This window comes from Nicotiana attenuata, unplaced genomic scaffold (assembly GCF_001879085.1).
Source record: "Nicotiana attenuata strain UT unplaced genomic scaffold, NIATTr2, whole genome shotgun sequence".
Classification (NCBI taxonomy): domain Eukaryota; kingdom Viridiplantae; phylum Streptophyta; class Magnoliopsida; order Solanales; family Solanaceae; genus Nicotiana; species Nicotiana attenuata.
Window position 1 is genome coordinate 39,506 of NW_017674820.1, and position 13,226 is coordinate 52,731.

Here is a 13,226-nt window from a genome sequence, read left to right on the forward strand (position 1 = left end):
GACACTAGCATTACTTAGTAGTGTGCTCCTCCCTCCCCTCCCCTCCCCCTACCCCCCCCCCCCTCCGGCCTCCTCCAAAAAGGAGTTGCATTAGCAATTTCACATAGTATACAGTGATCACAATGTTAAATTCTCAAGAAGTATGTCCAGCTACCAAACCATAAAACAATTCTTCCACCGTCCCAGTTAAAGTGACAATAATAATATTAGAGCTTCCTACCAAGTCCAAAAACCTATTCTCAATTAGTAGGTATCACCTACATGGATCTTTCTCTTCCACTGTGTCCTATTTTTTGCTAAATCTGCATTGATTCTAAAGAATTTTTAGGTCTTCTGTAGGTCTACGCAGGACATAACCAAACCATCTCAAGCGGCCTTCTCTCCTTTTATCCTCAAGCGACCAATGTCGTCATTTTTAATCTTATCTAATCTTTGTGTGACCGCACATCCATCTTAGCATCGGCATCTCAGCAACACTCATCTTGTGGATATGTTGGACTTTAGCGGCCCAACATTTACTACTATATAACATAGTCGGTCTATAGTTGTTCTTTAGAACTTACCTTTCACTTTGGTAGGCATCCTTTTATCACATAACACTCCGTAGAACTTCTCCATTTCAACTATCCGGTTTTAATCCTATGAGTAACATCTTCATCAATCATTCCATTCTCTTGAAACAACGAGCCTAGATATCCACAATCCTATCTAATCTCACCTCAATTTCGCTCTTCTCATGTTGACTAAACTTGCAGTGCATGTACTCTGTCTTACTTCTACTTATCCTAAAACCCTTACTCTCTAAGGTGCTTCTCCATATCGCAAGCTATAATTTCTTAATATGAAGTATATGAATTGCAGACGAATCTGCAAGCATATATAAGATGAAGCACTGTCAATATGAAATTCATGATCACAATTACGACTTGCTCAGAAACAATAGAAAAAAAAAGATTATGTGAATACTCAAAGTATTGATTTGCATAGCTCAAACTCAGAAGAGAAAAAGATACCTTTGCGAGAATGTTGTTGAGAAGGTTGTTATGGTGAATCTTTGAATCCAAATTCTGCAGAGTGCAAAACAAGTCATTGATTTAAAACAAAAGGTACCCCAAATATAGATTTATTAGCTATGGTAAAGGCTCGCAGCAACATAACTTTATTGTTTTTTGCCTTAAAAGAATGACTCAAGGAATTATATGTCACCTTCCTCAATCTTTGGCTATAGCCTATAAGATAGTAGCAATAGCATAAAAAGTTATTCCACGTCATTAGGTAGGAAGCATAGATCACTTAGATACCTTAACCAAGGATATATGAATCATGAGCTGAAACCTATGTTGCTTGGGCTCTCCAAAATGCTGCCACACCCAAGTTGGATCCACCAAAAATGTGCTAATTTTTGAGGATTCGACACTCACCCGGCGGCATTTTTGAAGAGTCCGAGCAATATAGGCTGAAATTACAATCCTTGGCCAACATCATCTTTTGAGGTTCTGGACATGATTGGGAAGGAAGCACATTGAATCTGGGCATCTTTTTGCAGTAACACATCGTCATCCTTACTTGGACTCAATATCAAGTTTGTTCTGAAGGTACTATAAAACATGGTATTGATAAAGCTAATAGAAGATGATTTTTATAATTGGGATCAGGTCTTGGACGAATGGGTACCCACAAGATGGTGGTGAAGTTTAGATAAATAAAAACAGAGCATAACACAATGTCAGATTTTCTACCCTTCTTTTCTGTTTCCTTAAATTCAGAAAAGAAGGAAACAAAGGATTGTGGGAATGCTGATTTATCAACAAAACCACAACTTGCCTCAAAAGATGCTCTGGTCAATTGTATAAAAGTCTTTAGATAAATGGAAATTGATTTTAGCAATATGGGTATAAAGCAAATGAATATTTATAAATAAGAAAAGAGGATGCACGGAAATAACATAACAATCTCATGAAAATACTATGCTCAACTGGAAGCAATATCTTACATTTGGTGAATTACGACGAGTCGTTGCCGTCACTAACATTATGCCCTTTTCATTGTCATAGACTGGAGGTTTCCATTCAGCAAGAACTTCAAAAGCGGTTTAATAAAAATATGAGAAAGAAGGATGTATAAATTAGAGTTTAGCTACACCAGTAAAATACAGAAAGCACACATTTAGTACTTTGATCTTCTTCTTTTACTTTTTATTGATAAGAAAGGAAAATTCAAGGAGGCAAATGTACTCGGGTTTGGAGGAGAAATTATTCCAAGTTCTAGACATTTCCATACTTAAAAAAAGTACTTTAGCTACAAAATACATGAAGGTAAATGCATATCATCAATTGGAAGATAAAGGTGCTTGGCACACGACAGGACAACATTATGACTCTGTAATGAACAAGATACACAGAAAATATATTCACAAAAAGAACACAGTTTTTCAGTCTGCCTTAAAATGAGTTTGCCATGATATTTGACAAGTGCAGGCAACTATAACTTAGATACAAGAAATCTTAAACAAGTATAGCATATAATAAAACGATTTTCATTCTTACAAGATGACGGTATAGGCTGAACCATGACATTGTTCATGCAGAGGAACAACGAGAGAGTTTAAAAGCAGGCATTCAAGCTATAAAAATATAAATAAAAGGCATCTTACCAATTAAAGTACATCCATATCGATTGAATGCAGGGCTCATTCCTGAGGTTACCTAATGATAAGAACATTGAAAAAATATAAGGTGAGAGTGAAAAGAGAACTAGATAAAAACATAATATGATTAGAAGTCCAGTCATGGATTTAATCAGATTTCAAAATTACTGCTGAGTACAAGAATAGATAGATTAATAGCAATTCTTAAGATTACCTTTTTACCACGTGTCAAAGTTAGCCGGATATGTGCATTATCGTACATTCCATTTGATTAGAAGTCCAGTGATGGATTTAATCAGATTTCAAAAATTACTGCTGAGTACAAGAATAGATAGATTAATAGCAATTCTTAAGATTACCTTTTTACCACGTGTCAAAGTTAGTCGGATATGTGCATTATCATACATTCCATTTGTTAAAAGAGTCTTGAAAATAGCTTCTTTGACCTGCATATTCTTGCATGAAGTCACAAGTTGTACCAAAACTAGATTTCGTAAAGTAGAAATCAAAAGCTCAGAGGACCTAGACCCAGAGCCAAACAGAAAATTGCCACAGCATTTTTACCTCCTCACGAGTTGGTACATTGCTGAACGCTAGTGCTTTTGCCGAGTCGAACAACCTGAGAAAAGAATACTAAAATGTAAAGTTCAGGGAAGGATGGAGCTTGGAGCTGCCAAATATTCATGCATAGCCTAATGAAGGTGAAAAGTTTTTCTTTTTCTTATTCATTTATTTTGGGACCGAGGGAGGGGGTGCTAAATACTGCCGAAGCTGTTATCCATCACACATATTCCACAGCAAACTGGATTTACGAAGAGCAAGACAAAGTGTTTCATAGGCAAGGCTCATTTTTCTGATTTGGATGAAAAAGCAAACTGATGTTCTTTTTACTACATCTTCATTGATTAAGCATATTTCATCCCATATGCTGGTGGCAGAATAGGTCACTACATTGAGCTGGTGGCAGAATAGGTAACTACATTGACAAATCTTACCCTTATGACTTGTTATCTCATTTTCCTAATTTTCCCTATCTGGTGTATTTGCTTTACACATTAAGGCGTGCTTTGACAAATCTGATTCTCAAGGTACTGCATTATCTTTGGAGCTACTCATTCACAGAGAGCTCGTCCATGATTCATCTTCTTTTACACATTTGATGCTATTATCTTCAATCCTACCCCCCATTATAATGTCCATGTAAAACCATCCAAGCCTTAGATTTTAGCTCTATATTTTACATCGACACCAACTTAAGAGCTGAGCCAGTGGAATGGTCGCTACAATAGTTAGACTATGAAAAAGAAGAAAACTTTGGTCGTGTCACCACCTGCCAATAGGCGAAAACTACTTAAGTCAACCACATTGTAGAGGCTATGAGATATATCAGGAAAATAATAAAAGGAAAAAGAGAATAAATAGATAACTTAATGATAATGGTTACACCTATTTAATATATATGAGATAAATCCACATCCTATATCTAACTAATTGGGATGTAATTTAACACTAGTTGTTGTAACTTACCTATCTAAATGCTCCTCAAGCTTAAATAGCTTCCCACTGTACACTCGAAGCCCCTCCCATACTGCATCACCACCTTGGACAACTGAATCAAACACTGAAACCTAGAAAATGTAAAGCAGTGATCAGAAATTTAGAGCTAGTTGAGAAGGAGAGCAGAAAAAAGAGAAAATTTTCAAATATCATTCTCGGTGAACTTCGTGACAAATTTACCTTGGCAGTCTCACGGGGCACAATCTCATCACCAACCCATGCAAGCAGCTTCTCATTAGCAGGAACAGGAAGACTGGGATGAGGTGAAGTTGAGTTCAGGATATAAGAAGATCGTCTTGCGTGACGCTTAAGCATGTTGTAAAAGGGTAGGCTTTGCTCCAGCAAATCATACAATGATGTTGGAAATCGCTGAAAAGTTTTAGAAGGAAAAAAACATAAGCAAATGTCTTTCATGGGATACTCCAATATTTTGATATTCTTCATAATTTATTAAGAATGTTGTAGGGAAGAAGATAGCTGTGAACAACATTCGAAACGAATAAGTAACATGTTCAACTCTCATGTGATTAATTTTGCAAAAAGACGCATCATGTCACACTGCACATGCAAAAACAGCAGATAATTGGCAGGCATGGGACATGAAAGAGACTTTGTTTAAATAGTTTACCCCATTTCAAATTCACTCAGTGCTAATAGATATCTGGCAGTCAAAAGAATATATGAGCTGAGGGATAGTAATGCCAGCAAAAAATCATATGGCAATCATACTTGGTCATACAAACTGAAATAAAGAGGCAAGTGTCCCCTCTTCTTCACATAGTAACCTAACAGACTAAAGATAATTTTCAAAATGTCACTATAATACCCTGTTCAATCATTACAAAATTTGCATAACCATGTAATAGCAATCAATCAAAGATCTGTGAACCATATACCGTAGGGTATTTCTTTGCAGGAGCAAAACCTGTTGACTTATGCACACTTTTATACCACCATGGTGCCCATATGCCATCAAATGATTTTGGCCCAGCTTCCCACCTGAAAACATAAAATCAAGTTGGCTTCTCTTCTTTTTTTTTTCTTTTTTTCTGGGTGTAAATATACTTAAAGTTATCAAAAATTTAAACTACCATCTTCATTCTAAAGAAACACATGAGACAGAGGGGAGGGAAGTCTGTCCATGTTGTAGGTTCCTCCACGAATACCGTCATAATAGAGCCACCAAAAATTACCAGGGGATATGTCATTTCCAAATAAAAGATGTAACTCCAATCGCAGACGCATGAATGGACTGTGATGGATTTTAGAAAAATATGCAAGCAGCAAGAAGATTGAAAATAGGATTGAAAAACTGTCTCTAAAATTTTATTAATCATAGGGCTTTAAATAGCCAAATAAATAAAGTAGTAGACTCCTCCTACAACTAAATTACTAAACTCTTACTATAATTAAAATTCTGAATCTTCTAGCAGACTCCTCCTAAAACTAAACAACTAATTATTCTAGAAAACAGTAGCAGTAACAGATGCAAAATCCAACACTCCTCCTTGGTTCTGTTGCTGCAGTCTAAAGAAGGTCATCCTCAATTCGTTCTTCTGCTATTAGTGCTTGTGCATGAGCATCTTTGAACTTGCACACTTTTGTAACATGACCTTTTTGTTTGCAATTTCCACATAATGCATCAGGTCTCCACCAACAAAATTTTTCTAAGTGTGTTTTCTTTTTGCAATATTTGCAATAAGGATAATCGACTTTTTCTTTTTGGTGTTTCGCATAAAAAATACCCTCAGTAACTTTGTCTTGTCTAAAGGCCCTTCTTTGCTCTTGTGCTTGAAGAACACTTATTAATTCTGCAACAGAGATGGTAGAGAGATCTTTAGACTCTTCCAGAGAGGAAATTTTGGATTCAAATCTCTCGGGAATTGTCACAAGAATTTTTTCAACTATCCTGTCATCTTTGAAATCCTCGCCAAGCAACCTGATTTTATTGACAATTAAAGAAATTCGGTCAGAATACTTAGCGAAGGTCTCATCATCTTGCATTCCAAGAGATTCAAAATCTCTTTTCAAATTTAAAATCTGATTTTGTCTGCCTCGTTCACTTCCTTGATACTCCTGTTTAAGTGTTTTCCAAGCTTCTTTTGCTGTCTCACATGCAATGATTTTAGAGAAGATTGAATCTGCAACTGAATTTTGATTTATAGTTTTGGCTTTGTATTTTTTAGTTTTCTCATCTGAATGAGCTTTGATTTGGGCAAGGGTAGGATTTGCAGGAAGTGGTTGTATAAGTCTGTCTTCCATTACAACTTCCCATAGATCATAAGCTTCAAGATAAGATTTCATCTTCACTGACCAAATCTGATAGTTTTCACCAGTGAAAGTTTGTGGGGTATTCAAAGAGAGACCGCTGCTTGCCATTGTTAAAAATTTGGTTAAAAATTAGTATGGTTTAAAAGTGGTTGAAATTGGTTGTTTTTCAGCGAATTCAGATATCCGTCAAGATCAATGGAGGCTCTGATACCACTGTTATGGATTTTAGAAAAATATGCAAGCAGCAAGAAGATTGAAAATAGGATGAAAAACTGTCTCTAAAAGTTTATTAATCATAGGGCTTTAAATAGCCAAATAAATAAAGTAGTAGACTCCTCCTACAACTAAATTACTAAACTCTTACTATAATTAAAATTCTGAATCTTCTAGCAGACTCCTCCTAAAACTAAACAACTAATTATTCTAGAAAACAGTAGCAGTAACAGATGCAAAATCCAACATGGACATGTGGCAGGATGAGGAAAGGTTTGGCTTCCCGGTCCCCCATTTGCCATGGCCTGCATTTCTTCTTCATCCCCCAACCCAAATGATTTCTTCATATCTGTTGCTGACTTAATGTTCTCTTTCTTTCTTTTACCTTTTTAAGGAACTTCCATCTTTCTTCTAACATCTCGCCCCAACAAACTAGCGCGTCTATTTTTCACATAGTGTTCATAAAAGATCAGCATTCAAGAATCAATTAAAACTAACCATGATATAGAAGTATAATATGATTGGATAATGTAAACTATTTTCATGACAAGTAACACCATCATGACCAAAAAGACCGTGCCTCCTTGAGAAGCTTACCTGCACCCACATCTCCCTGGAGACTTATTCCCCACCCCTTGCACAGCACATCTCCACTTCCATCTACACAAGCCTGGGTAGGGTTCAAATCTCAGAAAAGATCAGGTGATTTTTCCCATCTACCTAAGCCTTGATGGTAGAGTTACCCGGTACCTTTGCTAGTGGGAGATAGCAGGTACCCGATTGAATAGTCAAGGTGCGCCCAAGTTGACCCGGATACTATCATTTTCAGGAGGAAAAAGACGGGCTAGGATTGTCACCCGCATTCTCCACTATATTGCAATCTCTATCTAACTAAGATGCCTGCAGAAACCAAGAGCAAGCAGCAAATGTATTCTTCCCTTTCCATATAATTTGCGAGTGTTCATATTACCACAAGAACCGCCTCTTGAACTCCTTTTAACCTACTCTTGGCTCTTTGGGAGAAGGCTGAGTGTGTGGGTGAAAATGTATGCAAAGAACCCTCAACTCATTATCAGCACGGATTGGTCAAATGCTTTTCAAAGAATGAGATTGGGGTATGCTAATATCAATGGGACCCACAGGAAGAAAACAGCATGATAATATGAGTAGTGATTGTTGGCTATATGAATCTGCCTTTCCATTGTGGTGGAAAAATAACCTGCTACAGCTCCAGCAAGATGAATATCTTCTTTTTTTTTGTCAATAAGGTAATAACTCCAGAGAGAAGATTATCTAACTAGTTGATGTTGTTTAACTCCAGAGAGGTGAGTTTTTTCTTATAAGGTAACATAATTTCAATAATTGAAAATTTTCCGCCTACAAAATGTATACCAAAAAGTAGAGAATCTACACAAATTTATGGTGCCCTACAAAGTATAGATAATCTTCTAGTCTAACTCCAGAGAGATTATTATCAACAACTTTTTAAAAGTTCTAGCGCAATTTTACTTACCTGAGCATTGAATCTTGAAATGGAATGTCAAGGTCTTCACAAAGGCCACGGAGGGCCGCCTGCAGAAAGACAATTGGCAGAAAGCTTCTTAAAATTGTTCAGTTGTGTGACTTTATAAGCAACCAAACAAGTAATCAAGGCACTCAGCTGTGCGATCATTCCTCATGTAAAAACTTGCGGAAGGTACTTCTACTCTCTTTTCATTTCCTATTCTCTTTCAGTTGGCATAACAGGCCACCACGTTTAAAACACAAATGATTTATCTTGTGAAAGGCATGAACCAGGGGAAGTGACGGAAAACAGTTGGACCAGATAAAGAAGACTGACCATTGCACTAACTGCACTAAAACTCTGCAGTACAAACTTTTCTAAATGAGGTCTTAACATTGCTTCAATAGCAGTTGACCAACTAGTCATAATTGGAGGATACGCTAATCCTGGCCCTACACTTTAGTTCACATGAATCGAGTTTCATACAAAAGGCTCACACAGCAAAACCAAATGAGAGCAGAGAGGTAAATTAGACCTAAGCTTACTATAATGAAAACACATTGTAAGCTGTGTTTAACCATATAAGCTTGACATTTTAGATTCACAACAGTTTCTTTCCTCTTTTTCCACAATTTAAGGTTTTTGCATTACTCCAATAGCTTCCGTGTTCAAAAATACCAATATATCTGCAAAGAGATGGGACTACCATGGAATACAGTGGTAAAATGACTGAGCAGCCACAATGAAGTTGTGACTAGAGCCCTAATGAGCAGCCCTCTATAAACTTTCTCAAACCATGTACGAAAATGTCCAGCTGGCAATTTTGTAAATCAGTTCAAAGCAATAATCAGTTAATTACATGTTACAGCAAGACCACTTTAGCTGTGATTAATACCTTCTTACTTTCAGTAATTTGGGTATCACTGGCCAACGGACCATATTTTTCTAGTATCTAACACTGTCAACATTCCCAACTAGGATGAGAAGAATCGATAACCATATTTTCATAAACCAATAAGAAAAATAGATTATGCTTCAAACTGAATAATGCTACTGGGACAACAAACCTCAGGATTTTCTTGAATATCTGCAGCATCAATAACTGGTGGGGGCTTTCCTAATTCAGATAGCTCACTGTATATGGAGACCAGCTCTGCCAACCCCAGCTCAAGAAAGGATGGAGGCACAACCTTATCAAAAGATGGCTGCCAGCATCGCATATGAAAGGTAAATTAGTCAAAGCAGAAATAAAACTTTTACAGGACATAGAAAAAGAAAAATAATAAAAATGAAAGAAAACAGAGATATAAGATGAGCAATGTTCACAACGTTAATAGAATTTTCTGGTAGTGATGCATCAATGTTGGGGTTTTGCAATAATTTGGTTATTCTAGTTCAGCAAGAATAAAACAAAATAACAGACATTGAGTAATTTAGGAACTTATAACCAACCATAAGCAACAAGACTTGAACTCAAATTACCAAGATATCAAGGGGATTCCTTATCAGGATGAAGTGCTTTCCTCTCTTCATCAGTTCATTTGTCAAACCTGGCACACGTTGTTTGGCTATATGCTGCAAGAAGGAATAAGGAATAGTGAGAGAATTTTAATAATAATCCAACTACAAATATCTATTGCCAAAAACTGTCTGCTAATGTTAAGAAAGGGAAAGAGTATGATTTTCTGCTTCTATAATGTTATAATAAAGCTGTCCAAATCCTGTGTCTCCTTTTACAGGATAGATGTGCAAATTAAACTTCTTTCCCTTTCTAGCCAATGACTATTATGGGGAAAGACTACACTAAACTATTAACCTGTACGAGGTGTCTATGGCACTACCAAAACCATTAACCTTTAAAAGGTGTCTACAGCAATATGTAGTGTTCGAAACTTATCAAAGGCCAAAGCCTTGAAACTCAGTGTTTCACCCACAGTATTAAATGTTTGGCTTCAGTTGTCTAGACAATTTCTTGGGTCTACATCTTATTCATCAGAAAGCTCGAACCAAGTTTGTCAAGTAATAGAAAAAGACCCTACATAACTGTTAACTACTCCGTATAGTACTTCTGGCATAAGGATGGCTTTTACCTTATCAAAGCAAAGAACTCAAGTCTTACACAAAGCCCACAATTTCCTAGCATTGGATCGCATCGGTACTTAGAACAGTGTTATTTCATGCCCCTTCCGACCACTCTTTGATGAGAAATCACAAAAGGATGGAGTTTTGGAAGAATAAGAACCAGCACTGAGAGGGGAATACATATATCAAAGCTGGCTTGAATACCCTTCCGGCTTAACACTCAGTCCTGAGTCTCAATCATACAAATCATATGTTGCCTAAGTTGTCACAAACGTAATTTGGGGTTTAGCAGCAAGCAGATCCGAAATTGGATTTATCAACTTTAGATGAGAGGTTTGAATTACGCATATCCACTGTTTTCCTACAAGTAAATCAAATCCATCATGATGTGTCTTGTCTTATGATATAGAATTAGAAGAATGTGAATACGAATGAAACTCAAAAGGGTAAAAAAATGATAGAATCTAACAAGGAGAGATAAAGAACAAATGATAACTTTAGCGCAATCATAATTTTTTATTCTTACATACAGCTATGGGCTACTAGATTACCTTACAATAGCGGTACTTTTTTGTTCCGGCACCAAAGATGACCTCCTTCACCACTTTATTTCCATCGTTTTCCTGCTTATTTCATATAAAAGTTACTCTAAGCCAAGATATAGAGAACTTATTGCCATATATTATGTAACCATATTGAGAAACACCAACATTGCTATACATGGAATAATAAATTGCAACTTAGCTCTGAATAATAACAATACTGGAAAAGGATAAAAATCATGAATGTGGTAATCATCTTACATACCATTTTGGACCTAAGTTCTTCCTTGTAAGGTCTATCCGCTCCAGTGACCCGCAGAAAATGTGCATACAGTGGTTCATCAAGAACTTCGATGTCATTTCTCTGTAACACAAGAAAACACTCTTATATCAGAAGGATCATGGATAACAAATCCATCAAAACTATGCTAGTTAATTAAGCAAAGATACGAGTTTCAAGACAACGTTAGGATTCTTAACCATCAATTTCAAGAAAATAGAAGGCTGAGTTACTTTGACATTCTATATTTTACGAAATATGTACTCCTACTATTATGCTGGAAAAAAGGCACCATTTACCTTCACGGAAAATTGGGATTAGAAATCAGGCATTCCAAAGAGTAATCTTTTGCTTTAGTAGTGTTATGTGACAGGCAAAAGAAACTTCTGTTTTAAATAACAGTGATGGTGTCTTAGGCCACCTTGCGCGCACCTTGACTTTTTCACCAGGTACCTGCTACCTCCAACCAATATAGGTACCAGATAACTATATACACCAATGCTTACACAAATGGGAATAAATCACCTATTTCTTTTTCTTTTTTTTCTTTTTTTTTTTTTGGTCTCTGCTGCAATTATTGAACCCAGTTTCCCAAGGTTCCCAGTTCCTGACCACTAGGCCACACCATAAAACAAACTTTACAAGCCCCATTACCCTCCTTTTGAAGGGAATTGAGAAGGATCACTATAGCAAGACTGATTAACACAAAGCATTTATATGAATCATCATACTGTTAGAGAAAGTCAACCAATTGAAGAAATAGAACAATCCCACTATTTAAACCACTGCAAAATTTGCAAGAACAGACATTTATTTAAGAACCAAAAGATACTCCTCACCTGGGCAAAAGAGTACATGAGGCTGGTACTTAGAGACCTTGGTGCAGACCATGAATGGATCACCTCAGTTTCTTCTCCCATTTTCCCAAGAATTACACAACTTGCTTTTCGATTGTATCTTTAAAAAGATACTAGGACTACTACAATCAGTTTAGTTTTCTTGGGTTTAGCAGCAAAAAACATAAATACACATGTTGCTGAAGAAAACAAGAATGTGATTAAATGATAATGACAATTTGTATTATCTCCTTGCCCAAAAAAGAACAAAGAAAAAGTTGACGTGGAACTCCACTTCTTTATGTTTCATAATTACTTAGGGGTCGTTTGGTATTTCAGAAATCGTCAAGGTATTTGAGAAATCGTCAATGCATAGTCCTTATCGGCAATTTTTTAAATTTGGCATAGGAGGACAGGAGGAGGTTATAATTAACCTAAAAAAAATACTCACTACAACATTATGCATCTATAGCTACGAAATTTTTGTTATAAATTTAATAATTATAGCTAATACCTAATAATAGCCACACAAATTAGAATTCCGTGGCTATTTACGAAATTATAAAATTTCTTTGACACGAAAATTAAGTTGGTAAAGCTAATTCCTCGTATTAGCTATACTTGCTAACAATCGTGGCAATAGCTACATAAATAGCTATAAATTTATTGTTACAAATTAAATTTTGTAGCTAATCATAAGTTTTTGCCACACGACAATAGTTATTGTAGCAAAAGTAACCTTTTAGCTACAATAAATTATTTGAAACAAAATATTATAGCTAAATGAATACTTTTGCTTCAAGTTTTAAAAAGTTGTGGCAGTAGTTAAATGATATAGCCACAAATTTATTGCTATAACTGAATTCTGTAGCTAATCATTAATTTTTTGCCACGACTTGAAACTTACTGTAGCTATAATAACTTTTTAGCCACAATAAAATATTTGAAATAAAATATTATAGCTAAATGAATATTTCTGCTTCAAGTTATAAAAAGTTATGGCAGTATAGGTTAAATTAGCCACAAATTTCTTGCTCTAATAGAATTTCGTAGCTAATCATTAATTTTTGCCACGAGTTGAAACTTCATATAGCAATAGTAACCTTTTAGTCACAATAATTTTTTTAAATCAAAATGTTATTAAATAAATAATTTTGTTTCAAGTTCTAAAAAGTCATGGCCGTAGTTGGCTTAGTAGCTACAATTATTTGTCACGCTAAAATGATACCACAAAATTAATAAGATAAAATTTTATAACTCATCATTAGTTTTTTTTCCACAAGGTAAATCTAGC

At 35.8% G+C, this 13,226-nt stretch overlaps 1 protein-coding gene across 2 annotated transcripts in view; it reads right to left on the bottom strand.

Annotated features, from left to right (window-relative positions):
* LOC109219318 (branched-chain-amino-acid aminotransferase-like protein 1) overlaps window positions 1–12,243 on the bottom strand; it is an 18,050-nt gene extending 5,807 nt beyond the window's left edge. For both annotated transcript variants that reach the window (XR_002066919.1, XM_019383752.1), the window contains exons 1-14: window positions 11,936–12,243; window positions 11,082–11,180; window positions 10,826–10,897; window positions 9,675–9,767; window positions 9,260–9,397; window positions 8,202–8,260; window positions 5,101–5,203; window positions 4,385–4,573; window positions 4,175–4,275; window positions 3,212–3,266; window positions 3,007–3,093; window positions 2,654–2,705; window positions 1,994–2,079; window positions 1,014–1,067 (exon numbers count right to left, since the gene is read on the bottom strand). Coding sequence is in view for 1 of the 2 variants with exons in the window: in XM_019383752.1 (XP_019239297.1) it covers window positions 1,014–1,067; window positions 1,994–2,079; window positions 2,654–2,705; window positions 3,007–3,093; window positions 3,212–3,266; window positions 4,175–4,275; window positions 4,385–4,573; window positions 5,101–5,203; window positions 8,202–8,260; window positions 9,260–9,397; window positions 9,675–9,767; window positions 10,826–10,897; window positions 11,082–11,180; window positions 11,936–12,016 (1,269 nt within the window). In the remaining variant the exon portion in view is untranslated. The remainder of the gene's footprint in view (window positions 1–1,013; window positions 1,068–1,993; window positions 2,080–2,653; window positions 2,706–3,006; window positions 3,094–3,211; window positions 3,267–4,174; window positions 4,276–4,384; window positions 4,574–5,100; window positions 5,204–8,201; window positions 8,261–9,259; window positions 9,398–9,674; window positions 9,768–10,825; window positions 10,898–11,081; window positions 11,181–11,935) is intronic.
* Window positions 12,244–13,226: the final 983 nt, after the last annotated feature.